Here is a 13,965-nt window from a genome sequence, read left to right as displayed (position 1 = left end):
TAATAGCCAATATTCTCAACACAAACATATAACATAGAAACAATTGAGACATTGAGTATGCTCCGGTATTTGGGGTGAATTTTTAATTCAGAAAAGTGAGTGGAGCAGGCGCTTATGTTGGTTACAACAAGAGATGAAGGGAGTAGGAATATTAAACATTGTAGGGTGGATTATTTACAGATATGTAAATGTAAGATAGCAGAACGAAAAGGGGAAATATGAACTAAGCAGAATTATGTAAGCGAATACCAGTTGATGATTCTTTTCATGCAATATTGGAATTTTAGACTGTAAGGGTTCCAAAAAGAAAGAAAGAAAAAAATTACGATTTAAAGTTTTAGAACAACATCTGGTATTATATTCTCAATTTTTACCCATAAACATACAATTTTGAAAACAAAATATGAATAGTGATGATGATGATAATGATGATGATGATGATGATGATGATGATGATGATGATGATGATGATGATGACTCAAATTAAATGATCTTTTATCAACATAACTTTAGATATTTGATTTTTTTTTTTTTTTTTGCTATGAAAATATTTCTTGCCTACAAATGTGTTTCAGCCAATGGCTTCTTCGGGGCAGAAAAATATCAAGCACTCATTGTAGTGGACCAATATTACTTCTCTCGACTTAAGAGTGAATGCGATTCCAATAATTTAAAATTGTTAGTAACAAAAGGCCTCATAACAGCCAACTGGTATGAAATGAAAAGGTATTTCCATAATGACCTGCTGGGGGAATAAATGACGCATTGTTAAGCGTTAACTGGGAAGTCCTTGGACTGCGCTTGATATATGTTGTAGCTACCGACTCCTATACCTTTTATATCACTATTATATTTGATATTCATTTTAGATAATTGATCTCCTTTCAGTTTTTATTTGTCATAAGTGACACCGTAATGTAGATTAAACACTAGCCCCAGTGTTACCAATTTACAACATGTTGTCAAACCAAAACTTGTTGAGAGGGTTCAATAATCTTCAATAATCCTACCGCAAACTGACAATCATTTTTTGTTTAGTTTTGGCCACAAATCTTTACTTTAAAATTACATCAAGATCACCCCCTCCCCTCCCCCTCCCCCGTTTTGTCAAAAAGTCCCAAACCAAAGATGTCGAGAAGAAGGATAATATTGGAGAATTATTAACATATTGGGGGCTGGGGGTCACCCATAGTAATCTCGTCGTGTTTGCTATGGGGGTATCTGGATCTATGGATATTTGAAGTAAAAGATTTTTGGGGTCAACATGAGAAGAGAATGCGTTTTGTCAATGCCCGACAGGACTATAAACAATGCTGTAGGTGTGGCTTGCTGGATACGTTGTCACCTAGGTGTAAACAACCATTGTTGTGGGAAATTCCAACAAGCACCAGCTTAGCGATTATCCAAGAGTGTCAAAAGGGTATTAATAGTACAAGTGCTGCGTTTGGCAAGGCTTTATGACAAAGTCTTCTACAACTCTCGACTGACAGAAAATGATTCAGTAATTTACGTTGACAGGGGTAGGGTGATGAAAGGAGGCGGGGAGTTTGTTAAAACTTGCAGATATCGTGTCACAGAGAAATAGTCATTAGTTTTAAATGGCGCAGTGATAAAATGTCAAATCTTTCTAGGGTTCGCACCCCGGTTTAACTTTAGGAAGAAGTTTATTATTGCCGTTTTAGCTGAGGCCTGGAAGGAGTCTACTCGCAGGCCCGACTGAATATCAACTTACTTAGCGATTTTAAAAACATGAGTTTATATACAGTGCAATATCCACTAAACGTGCTCAAAGCGCTTTAGAAGGGGTCCCTAGCGAACAGCAACACATGTAGGACAAAAACTCAGAGGTTCAGGTCAAAAAATACCAAATAGGACCATAACATCAATTAAAAACGTATTCATCAATTTCATATTTCAAGATATGGAGCAATATCTATTTTATTTTTGAACTGCAAGGATTAATTTAAAAGAATAGATGCTAGCTTTTTTCTAACCTCCAATCTCAACTGTGAGTAAAATTTGACTGAAATAGGTGCATCACTTCTGTCTCGCCAATGTCTTTTGGTTAAACTCCGTCGCTTACCGTCCGGTCCATACTCCGATGAAGTTCATCCATTATTTTTTTTTTTTTTTTGTATTAGCATTTATCTCTTCTTTTATTCACATCTCCGGTGGGAATGTCATTTTTATTGACTGTTGACAAGGTCTCAAGTGTCCAAAATATTTTTTTAAATTTAAGTTTTCTTGTTTTGTTTTGTTTTGTTTTTTTGTTTTGTTTTTTTTTTTTTTTGGGGGGGGGGGGTTGGGGGGGGGGGATTGGGGGGGGGGGGTGGTTGCGTTGTGATCTTGGTCGAATGAATTGAATATCAACTAGGTACTTCTTTAAATTATAAACAATTATGTAGTGCATCCTTCTTCTTTCAGGTTGCCATAAAAATCATGAACAAACTGGCCGGACCTCAGGGCTCCCTTATTTTGTTGCAGTTCCAACAGGAAACAGAGGCTTTGCGCAGACTCAGTCACCCTCATGTCATTACGATGCTAGACTATCTACAGAGCCAGCGTCGGTTTTATATCGTGCTAGAATTACTTAGAGGAGATTTGTTGTCTTATCACGTGGAAAGAAGGTACAATAATAATAAGAAATGTGTCTTTCTCGTATTTATGTAGTTGCCGTTTTCAATTCACAAAAAGACCTAAATTCTGACGCAAGGACTCAAGTCTGTATTTTGTAGGAGAGAATAATTAGATGTCAAAAAAATAAATCTAAGAGTTTTTGTTTTGTTTTTCCTTTCTTTTTTATTGAGAAATTTATTTATTTTTATAAGATGCCTATAGGAATGTTCACGGACATGTCGGCAATATATAAATACAATCAAATAAAAATGGTTGCAATATGAAGAATCCATGAAATTAGATTTTATGTACTTTTTATGATGTCATCTCAGACCTCATAAGTTATATATATTATTGATTATCTCAATGATACATAGATGATAATACATAATTATAAAGTCAATGGAAATATTAAAATAAGTATCCGTGTTTATTATATAAATTGAATATAGTTTATCATTCGTATTCATTTCATTGCTGGATCTTTCTGGTACTTCGTATTTCAACAATGGCATCCCTCGAATCGCCTCCAATTATTTCATACCATGGCTATCTTAAATGCATGCCGGTCAACCGGAATTGTGAGCCATTCATTTTCTGTACACATTGTATACTTTTTTTTACACATGGCGTCGTACGGTCTTATAGATAGTATGCGCTTGGCTAAGAAGCTCATAACATTGCCATCCGGAAGTATAACAAGCCAACACACAAAAATGTGTGCAACCATGATCGTTTATAGTCTTTTAATATAGTTTAGTTAGAATTACTCATAAACGCGGATGGCAACAAACAATAACAAAGACCTGAGTGACGTCAACTTCGAACTATCTATAGTATAATTTTTACAATGTGATACATTCTCACTAACTGAATAACAGTAGATCCTGCTGTTAGACATGTACTAAGGTTGTTGTTTCCTTATTTTGATTTCTAGTCCTCCGCTGCTTAGCATAATACATAACGGAAAATAAGAACTGCAAATTAAAACAAGTTCTTAGATATCCTTAGGCATCGGACACACACTTCCAACTTGAATCGTTCATTTTCTTTTCCAAGGTGTGGATTCCCCGAGCACGAAACCAGGGAGCTTTCTAGTCAGCTGTCGTCAGCACTTGCATATTTACATAAATGTTATGTCGTCCACAGGTTGGTGATTTAAGTTTTAAGTAAAAGTAAAGTATGATTGTTCCACATACGTGCCAATGAGTGCGTTTGGTTGGTTTGTTTGTTTGGTTTGTTGTGTTTTAGTTGCTTTTTTGTTGTTTTTAAAAAAATCTATTTTGTTGTTTCTAGTGAAAATAACCCTAAAATTGTGCATATCTGATCATTAGTTTTGACTGTAAGATCACATTTTGATTTTAGACTCAACTCGACATAACACAGCTTTGAGACGATAGGTCACATTATAATATCGAAATTCACTCCTGAAGAAAGTTTATCTGACATGGAAATGGTCATGAATCTATCCTGGTACAATTATTTGCTTTATGTATTTATATCATTGCCCTGACCCTCCGACCCGTTCTCCTTCTCATCTTAATCCTCAGAGATTTAAAACCAGGAAACGTCATGCTTGATACAGACCAGATGCATGTCAAGATAATTGGTGAGAAATTGTATCACTTGTTCTACTAATATTGTCATCATATTAACACCAACAACAACAACTAAAGAAGCATCAGTCGCAACAAGAAGAAAAAGAAAATGAGAGAAGACTAGAACGAAATAGACAAGAACAACACACTAACATACATACACTAAACTACAACATACAACTACTACTACTACTACTATCTACTATACTACTACTATACTACTACTACTAATACTACTACTACTACTATACTACTACTACTACTACTACTACTACTACTAACTACTACTACTACTACTACTACTACATACACTACTACTACTACTACTACTACTCTCACTACTACTACTACTACTACTACTACTACTTACTACTACTACTAACTACTATACTACTACTTACTACTACTACTAACTATACTACTACTACTACTACTACCTACTACTACTACTACTACTACTACTAACTACTACTACTACTACTACTACTACTATCTACTTACTACAACTACTACTACTCTACTGACATACTAGCATACAATAATATTTTTAGGACGAACCACACTGACTATTAATAAACATAAACTACTACTTACTTACTTATACTAACACGCACTATACCATGAACTAATTGGGTTACCATTAAACTACACTCTGATGTTAACTGAACTACTGTGTCCAAATAGCAAATTACATAACTGCGAAAGAAAAAATATGAACATACCTTAATCGACTGATCCAATATTCCTACAGTAGCAATGACTTAACACTACGCAACTTTGCCCCTACACACCCTACACCTCCTCTTCTAAAAAAATCTATTCAAAAAAAAAAAAAAAAAATAACATGATGATGATGATGATAATAATAATAATAATAATATAATCAAAATGAATAATAATAATAATAATAATAATAACTAAATATAATAATATGAAAGAAAGAAGAAGAAGAAAATGAAGAAAAAATGAATGAATGAAGAATGAAGAATGAATGAATTAAAATAATATATAATAAAAAATAATAATAATATAATAATAATAATAATAATAATAATATAATAATAATAATATAATAATAATAATATAATAATAATGGGGGTTCGAAGTGGCCGAGTGGTTAAGGCATTGCCCCGCTTCAGGCACTTTCGTTTTTTTTTTTTCATGGGCAAGATTAACCCCCAATTTGCTCACTTGGACAACATGGGTGATTCCTGTTGACATCAGCATCAGACATCTTGTTTGATGAATTATCTATATTCCTTCATGGAATGCCCAGGCAACGATATCTTATGATTCGTGGCGGAAGGGCATAATTATTTTTTAATAATAATAATAATAATAAAATAATAATAATAATAATAATAATAATAATAATAATAATAATAATAATAATAATAATAATAATAATAATAATGATAATAATAATAATTGATGATGATGATGATGATGATGATGATGATGATGATGATGATGATGATGATGGTGATAATAATGATGATGATGACGATAAAAATAGTAATCTATACATATTAATGGAGCTAAGGTCACGTGACTGGCTTCAGAGATATTTTACAGAAAATCGAAAATTCCAACAAGTTTTCAAATAGTCACAGACACCCTTCAAAAGGTATGCGTGGACATATTTTGCTGTTAAAATCACCTTTTAGATTATATGCTACATATTATGTATTTTCGTTGACAAATTATTTTGTTGCAAAATACAGAGAAGGCGCGCCTCAATTTTTGATATAGGTCTAAACAAAATAAAAACTCGAGTCACGATATAAAAAGACTCCCTTTAGTCATCCCATAGGGGAAATTCGTCTCTAGGGTCTATTCCAAGGGAAGACTGGAATAACCCAGGCGTAAGCCGCAGTGATGCGCCGCAAATTGAGCTAGGGCGAGGTGATTTGCTCAAGGCCACACAGCGCAGCGGCGGGTGATTGAACTTGGTACCTTTCGGGCTCGAAGCTGAGTCACACTGCCCTAAACGTAAACACACTTTGAATCAGAATGAGGCAAATAATAATGAGGATAAGTCAAGTGTATTAAATAAATAAAATAAATAAATTGAGCTCTTATATAGCGCAATATCCACTAAATGTGCTCAAAGCGCTTTACAAGGGGTCCCTGTTCAACAGCAACATTTAACATGTAGGACGAGACATGACTCCTGTTAGGCGATATTACAATTTTTCGGACAAAGACAACGCTGTTAACGGCCAGGTACTCATTTCACACCTGAGTGTGGTGAGAGAATGTGAGTAAAGAGCCTTTTCCAAGGAATCAACTATGCGCCGAGCGAGGCTCGAACCCAGGACCTTCCGATCCGAAAGCGAATGTCATACCACTAGACCACATAGCCGCACAATATTAGCACATGCCTGCGTTTTTGTAAGAGTTTTTGCTCTTTACTGTATTTGAAAATATTCCAGACTTTGGACTAAGCGCCACCTGCTCTTGCCTTCCACAACTAACCCGTAAGTGTGGTACGCCTGCTTACATGGCACCGGAAGTCCTCACGTCGATGGGCTATGGCTGTTTGGTTGATATGTGGAGCTTGTAAGTCAACTCTTTCTGTTTGTAATAATGTTGTCTTAATACACGCTTAAAATAAAATGGGGTGCGGGTAAGAGCAAATTTTATTCCACCCTTGGCATTGGAAAACCATATCCTTTCTTAGTAAAAAAAATAGTAATGGTTGAATAATTAATTAAACATGTTGAATGAAAGTGCTATTTAACGATTGCATAATCGTTTCACTCATTTTATTGGCTTAAAGAGAGGTTGAAAAGACGGTTGAAGTAATCTTTTAGTGCATATCAATACAAATCCAGAAGGATGGTGAATCATAATTGTAAGAAAACCATCTATTAATTGTCTGTCGGCAAAAAACAAACAAGCGAATACCAATTATCCTAAGGTAAGGGGGGGGGGGGGGGGGGAGGGGAACCCACAGCACTACAATAAGCCGGCTTGTAACAGCACAACGACCAGCTAGTTAGATGTGTGACACAGGCCATTTTCATGAACGCGGAATAGCGCTTAGTCTCTGACTATCTCTGACTATAGTCAAGGACTTCAAAAAATCGGATTTCATGTGAGTTGACTAAGCAAGTCCCAGACTAAAATCACGGCACCTTTAGACTAGGTTTGGCCAAGTTTTAGTCATTTGCTGAGGCAGGACTTCACAAGCTTATTCTGAGACTAGTTACTAGGATACGTCATAGCGTCAAAAAGATAGCGGCTATTTTTAGACGAGAGAGCTTCGATTCGGAAGGAATCTATATCGGTTGCGAATGACAGAGACAAAAAGTTTCCTGTCGCTAATGACACTGGCTTTAAAAAAACTGTAAGAAATGTGCAGATCGTCGAAAGTACACATTTTTGTGACGAAGAACTAAAAAATCTAATCTGCTCGTGAGTTGCGAGTGAAGGAAGACTAGAAATCGAAGGATTTGCGTCAAAGAACAACCAAAAAAAATTATCAGAAAGTATAGTGGAGAAAAAAGTTATTCTGTTGGCTTTGTAACTGACTGAAATAATGTGATTCAACAGAACACACATAATCGTTTGTTTGTTTGATGTTTTTTGTTGTTTTGTTGTGTTGTTGTGTTGTTGTTGGTGGTGTTTGTGTGTTTTGTTTCGTTTGTTGTTTTGTTGTGGTTTTTTTTGGTTCGATTTGATTGGGTTTCAATGAAACTTTCATGGGCCTAAATACAGAATTAACAGTCCAAAGTCAATATCACGTGATTTGATTCAGCATGACAAAAGTGTTAGATTATGAAAAAAAACAACGAATTATTACCTATGCCAGATGTGTTGCTAATTTCCTCTTTGGGAATCTGTTGCGTTGACAGTATGAAGGCGGGTATCTTACGTGCCATTGTGTACTAGAGAGTGGGATATTACGACCACAAAACAGCCGAATTAGTCACCGTCCTTAAAACGCCCACTTCTAGTGAAGAGACTAGCTAGTCTGAGACTAGAAAGCGTCTTCTTCTTCTTCTTCTTCTTCTTCTTCTTCTTCTTCTTCTTCTTCTTCTTCTTCTTCTTCTTCTTCTTCTTCTTCTTTTCTTCTTCTTCTTCTTCTTCTTTCTTCTTCTTCTTCTTCTTCTTCTTCTTCTTCTTCTTCTCTTCTTCTTCTTCTTCTTCTTCTTCTTCTTCTTCTTCTTCTTCTCTTCTTCTTCTTCTTCTTCTTCTTCTTCTTCTTCTTCTTCTTCTTCTTCTTCTCTTCTTCTTCTTCTTCTTCTTCTTCTTCTTCTTCTTCTTCTTCTTCTTCTTCTTCTTCTTCTTCTTCTTCTTCTTCTTCTTCTTCTTTCTTCTTCTTCTTCTTCTTCTTCTTTTTTCTTCTTCTTCTCTTCTTTCTTCTTCTTCTTCTTCTTCTTCTTCTTCTTCTTCTTCTTCTTCTTCTTCTTCTTCCTTCTTCTTCTTCTTCTTCTTCTTCTTCTTCTTCTTCTTCTTCTTCTTCTTCTTCTTCTCTTCTTTCTTCTTCTTCTTCTTCTTTTCTTCTTCTTCTTCTTCTTCTTCTTCTTCTTCTTCTTCTTCTTCTTCTTCTTCTTCTTCTTCTTCTTCTTCTTCTTCTTTCTCTTCTTCTTCTTCTCTTCTTCTTTCTTTCTTCTTCTTCTCTTCTTCTTCTTCTTTTCTTCTTCTTCTTCTTCTTCTTCTTCTTCTTCTTCTTCTTCTCTTCTTCTTCTTCTTCTTCTCTTCTTCTTCTTCTTCTTCTTCTTCTTCTTCTTTCTTCTTCTTTCTTCTTCTTCTTCTTCTTCTCTTCTCTTCTTCTTCTTCTTCTTCTTCTTCTTCTTCTTCTTCTTCTTCTTCTTCTTCTTCTTCTTCTTCTTCTTCTTCTTCTTCTTCTTCTTCTTCTTCTTCTTCTTCTTTCTTCTTCTTCTTCTTCTTCTTCTTCTTCTTCTTCTTCTTCTTCTTCTTCTTCTTCTTCTTCCTTCTTTCTTCTTCTTCTTCTTCTTCTTCTTCTTCCTTCTTCTTCTTCTTCTTCTTCTTCTTCTCTTCTTCTTCTTCTTCTTCTTCTTCTTTCTTCTTCTTCTTCACCATCATGATCATGATCATCATGATCATCATCATCATCATCATCATCATCATCACCATCATCATCATCATCATCATCATCATCATCACCATCATCATCATTATCGTCAACACCATCAACATCATAGTCATTGCTATTAATGGCATGTTTTTCTTCCACGTCATTTTTCAACTTTTGTTTAATGACAAGCGATTTACGTTCTATCTAGATTTGTGTCTATCATTTAAAACTAAATCATTTCATGTTTCAGGGGTGTGACACTGGTCGAGGTGCTAACGGGCTACACACTCCATCTACACAGTCACTACAAGCAAGGCACGTATCCGAAGCTGGTACAACGTCGTGAAATGCTCAGTAGTCTTCCGCCTGTGTCAAGAGGTCAGAAAGAATACATAAACATTGTTCTTATTCGAATTAAATATTGAGCTTTAAATTGAGCTTTATATAGCGCAATATCCACTAAATGTGCTCAAAGCGCTTTACAAGGGGTCCCTGGTCAACAACATTTAACACGTAGGACGGGACATGACGCCTGTTAGGCGATATTACAATTTTTCGGACAAAGACAACGCTATTAAATGCCAGGTACTCATTTTAACCTGAGTACGAGGACAGAATGTGCGTAAAGAGCCTTTTCCAAGGACTCAACTATGCGCATGCGCGAGGCTCGAACCCAGGACCTTCCAATCCGAAAGCGTGTCATACCACTAGACCACTAGCCGAATAAATAACACATAGATAGGTAAATGTGTTTATGAGATATGAGCGTCAACCTCATAGTGCTCGACAGTGGAGGGCTGTGATGAATATGTGAATGAATCCCGAGTCAACCGATTACAACAGCGAACCCAAGGAGTCGGCAACTTGCTTTCCGGACCAAAAGTATTCATGAATTGTTTTAATCCGGCCAGAATTATTTTAGTAAACAGACCAAGATCTAATTTTCTTTGTATTTGAGGGAAACAATAATCCAAAACATTCTAACATATTCGTAATTCTTTAGTAGAAACACCATAAAAGGTTCTTGGCTACAATAATCATTTCATAGAAATCAAATATCATCATTAAACGTTAAGAAAACATTATGTACAACATTTTGGTCTCCTCGATCGAATATCAAACGCCAATCTGACATAAGTCGAGGTGAAAAAGATAAGGCCTTTCCTTTCTCGTGACCTCCTGCCTGGTCCGGCTACTTTATTGCCTTACTTTGGTAGCCGACAACCTGATCCGGTGTGCGAGTACTGCTCAGTGTTTGATTATATTTGATCCGGTGTTGTGCTTGAATATTTTAGTTTAATATTGTTTTTATTCGGGCATATATAGAGTCAACTGCTTTTACAACACAGTTCAAGAATTACGAAAACATGCTTTTTCTCTTCCTTTTGTAAACTCAGAATGTCAGACATTTTTGAGTGGCTTGCTCCAAATGTTTCCTGAAAAGAGGATGACCTCACAAGAGGCTGTGAACCACGAGTGGATCAACAAAAACAACAGACCTAAATCTCACAAGACGAGGGCTAGAGGTTGTCACGTGACTCGCGCGTCATCAAGAACGACCAACACCATTTCCATTGCACATTGCCAAGGGAACAATGACAATGATATTCCCATACAGTCATGAGTAAATCTGCCAAACGATGGCAAATCGATTCTCTTTGTATTTTTTCTTTTTATTTATTTATTTTTTGTTTTGACTTTGTTTTTGTTGTTTTGTTGGGGTTTTTTTTGTTTTGTTTTTTATTTTATTATTTCATTTTTATTTTTGTTTCTCATTTTGGCCCAAGAACTTTAATTCATAATATACTGTAGTATCGATCGATTTATATTACCTACAATCTGTCAAAAATCTCAAACCTGAGACTTCTTTGTAGCGTACGACAGCAGTACTGTGTGTCTTTCTTAGTGTGGCATCACTTGCTTGCACTTAGTCAGTGACCTAACGGTACAGTGTCTCAGTGACCTAGCGGTACGATGTCTCTGTGACCTAGCGGTACGGTGTCTCAGTGACCTAGCGGTACGGTGTCTCAGTGACCTAGCGGCACGGTGTCTCATAACTCCTCATCTACCAAAGTCGAGCGTGGTCAGTGACCGGTTGGGTGACAGTGATAAAAAAACCCTGACCATTTGTTATGTCCTTGGGTATGGCATTTTACATACATTACCCTTCTCAAGATATGTGCAAGGAAGGATATTATTAAAGTGTTCATAAAATGGATTAGTTTCAGGTTTGATTTGCTCTGGATTGTTATTGGCAAGTCTGATAACCGAAGACAATTATGGGTTTGATTTAACATTGGATTAATGGAGGATATGTTGCGTTGGTTTGAGAGTATTACCATTACAACATTGAAACCCATAACAACTAGGGTTATCGTACCTTCAAATAGATACACGTCGCCTAAAAATAAATAATTGAATTGAATTGGACTGAATTAAAATAAGACTTCAAAAAACTCTAAAATGTCACATTTCTAATCCTTTATTTAATTCAATTTTCGCATCTGCTTCACCTTGAAATAATACTAGATTGAGAAGATAAGTCACATATATCCTTCACAGTTCTAAATTGTCAGAAGCTGACAAATTTAGATTTTGAACAAGAATTTTCTAAAAATCTTCATATAAAAGTAGATTACTAGATAGGATTCCCAACATTGAGACTTCAATGAGTGTCGTGTTACTGTTATGACATTTTGGGCAAGTTGAGGGACATTTTAATCTATCGATATAAGGAGTAAAAGTTCTCAAGTCGAAAGGAAAACGACGTGGTTGTTTGTTTTTGTTTTGGTTTTCTTTTTTTTTTTTTATTTCTTTTTTTAGTGCATGACCGTAAAATGTTTTCTACATTTAAAGAGCAGGTGTTTCTCTCAGGCTTCAATAAAAATGATTATTCTAACCATCAACAATTCCTTCCTTTTTTTTTGTTTTGTTTTTGTTTATGTTTTTAACATTTTTATTCTGTTTTGTTCCGTTTTTATTGTTGTTGTTTTCTTTCTTTTTCTTGTTCTCTCTTTCGTCTTTTTAAAAAGTTGACATGGGATTTAGTAAATTTTGCGATAATATAGCAATAATGACAACAACAACAATAACAACAACAACAACGAAAAGAAAATCAACAGCAGGAGCAGTAGCAATGAGAACATCAACAAAACGAAAACAATTCTTCATAAATAAGCCATGAGGAATATATACGCTTTTAGACATTTATTGAGTAATGACAGTTTTACATGTCTTTGCTGAGGAGAAGGTTTGTTTTTTTTTCATCGAAAGATTTCATGAAATGATTTTCCCCACGTTACAGTCATGTTTGGTAATCACGGTACATTCGAACGTAAAACCTGTCATGTTAAAGTACTGGGCCCGTCTTCGGGGACCAGATTTATTTATTTACTAGTCTTAAGCTCAAGCGAAGCAAGTGACTTTAAAAAATCGGATTTCATGAACGCTTTCTAGTCTCGGACTAGCTAGTCTCTTGCCTAGAAATGGGCGTTGTAAGGAGCGTAACTAATTCGGCTGTTTTGTGAGGGTAACATCACCTCTCTACTACACGAAGACAGGTTAAGATACACCAACTTTCATACTTACAACGCAAAAGGTTTCCAAAGAGGAAATTAGCAATACACGTGATATTGACTGTCGACTGTTATAGACTGCAATAATGTCCATCGTCGAAGGTCAATTCTATATTTAGGCCAATGGCAGTTTCATTGAGACGACGAACACCGAGATTTGATTTTGAATCAAAAAAAGATATTTAAAAATTCAAATAATTACACAAAAGAGAAAGTGTGTTCTGATTAATCACATTATTTATTCAATTGCAATGTCAGAAGAATAACTTTTGTCTCAACTATACCATCTAATATTTTTTTGGTTGTTCTTTGATGCAAACCCTTTGACTTCAGAGTCTTTCGTTCACTCTCAACTCAAGAGCCGATAGATTCAGGGTTTTTATTTTAGTTTTACACCCAAAAATGTGTACTTTCGACGATCTGCCCTCATCTTATAGTTTTTTAAAGACAATGTCAATGGCAAAAGGACATTTTTTGCCTCTTCCATTCGTAACCGACGTATTTTCTTTCGGAATCGAAGCGCACTCAATCTAAAAATAGCTACTATCTATCTTGTTGACGCTGTGATGCCATCTAGTAACTAGATTCAGACTAAAGCATGAAGTTTTGCCTCAGCAAATGACTAAAACTTGACCTAACCTATTCCGAAGGTGTCATGATTTTAGTCTGGGACTTGGTTAGTCAGCTCACATGAAATCCGATTTTTTCAAGTCCTTGACTTAAGTCAGAGATAGTCAGAGACTAAGCGCTAGTCCGCGTTCATTAAAACGGGCCATGATGTTGTAACTTTTGGCGTAGTAGCCACTCGCATAATAAATATATTGTGAACTAACATTGAGGCGAATTAGTTAGCCCGCTTAAAGGGCGTATGGAATTGTCTATAATGATTAACGTTCTAACTGGAAATAACAATGACAAAATTAATGACTTAAGTGTCTCCCTTTGGCTTTGAGCTTATAACATGAAAACTAAATTAGGTCACACGGCTCGTGTTGATACTAACAAAAAGGGAGAAATGGAAAGGCTTCGAATGGAACGGTGTTTTCATCCGAAGATTTCCAAAAACAAGAAAAATACAATTCACTTTTTGTTAGTATTTTTACGACCCCAGGCTTCAGGCACCCCCCCC

The 13,965-nt window shown here is 35.7% G+C and overlaps 1 protein-coding gene across 3 annotated transcripts in view; it reads left to right on the top strand.

Moving 5' to 3' along the window:
- Nucleotides 1-12,167, top strand: part of LOC144969709 (myosin light chain kinase A-like) — a 15,729-nt gene extending 3,562 nt beyond the window's left edge. For all 3 annotated transcript variants that reach the window (XM_078908866.1, XM_078908868.1, XM_078908867.1), the window contains exons 3-8: nucleotides 2,425-2,627; nucleotides 3,676-3,765; nucleotides 4,167-4,225; nucleotides 6,650-6,776; nucleotides 9,512-9,639; nucleotides 10,659-12,167. In XM_078908866.1, coding sequence (XP_078764992.1) covers nucleotides 2,425-2,627; nucleotides 3,676-3,765; nucleotides 4,167-4,225; nucleotides 6,650-6,776; nucleotides 9,512-9,639; nucleotides 10,659-10,885 — 834 coding nt within the window. In that variant the 3' untranslated portion in view covers nucleotides 10,886-12,167. The remainder of the gene's footprint in view (nucleotides 1-2,424; nucleotides 2,628-3,675; nucleotides 3,766-4,166; nucleotides 4,226-6,649; nucleotides 6,777-9,511; nucleotides 9,640-10,658) is intronic.
- The last annotated feature ends 1,798 nt before the right edge of the window (nucleotides 12,168-13,965 follow it).

Source organism: Berghia stephanieae, chromosome 3 (genome assembly GCF_034508935.2).
Source record: "Berghia stephanieae isolate SIO BIC M18660-M18661 chromosome 3, UCSD_Bste_1.3, whole genome shotgun sequence".
Classification (NCBI taxonomy): Eukaryota; Metazoa; Mollusca; class Gastropoda; order Nudibranchia; family Aeolidiidae; genus Berghia; species Berghia stephanieae.
This window is presented reverse-complemented; position numbering and strand designations above follow the sequence as displayed.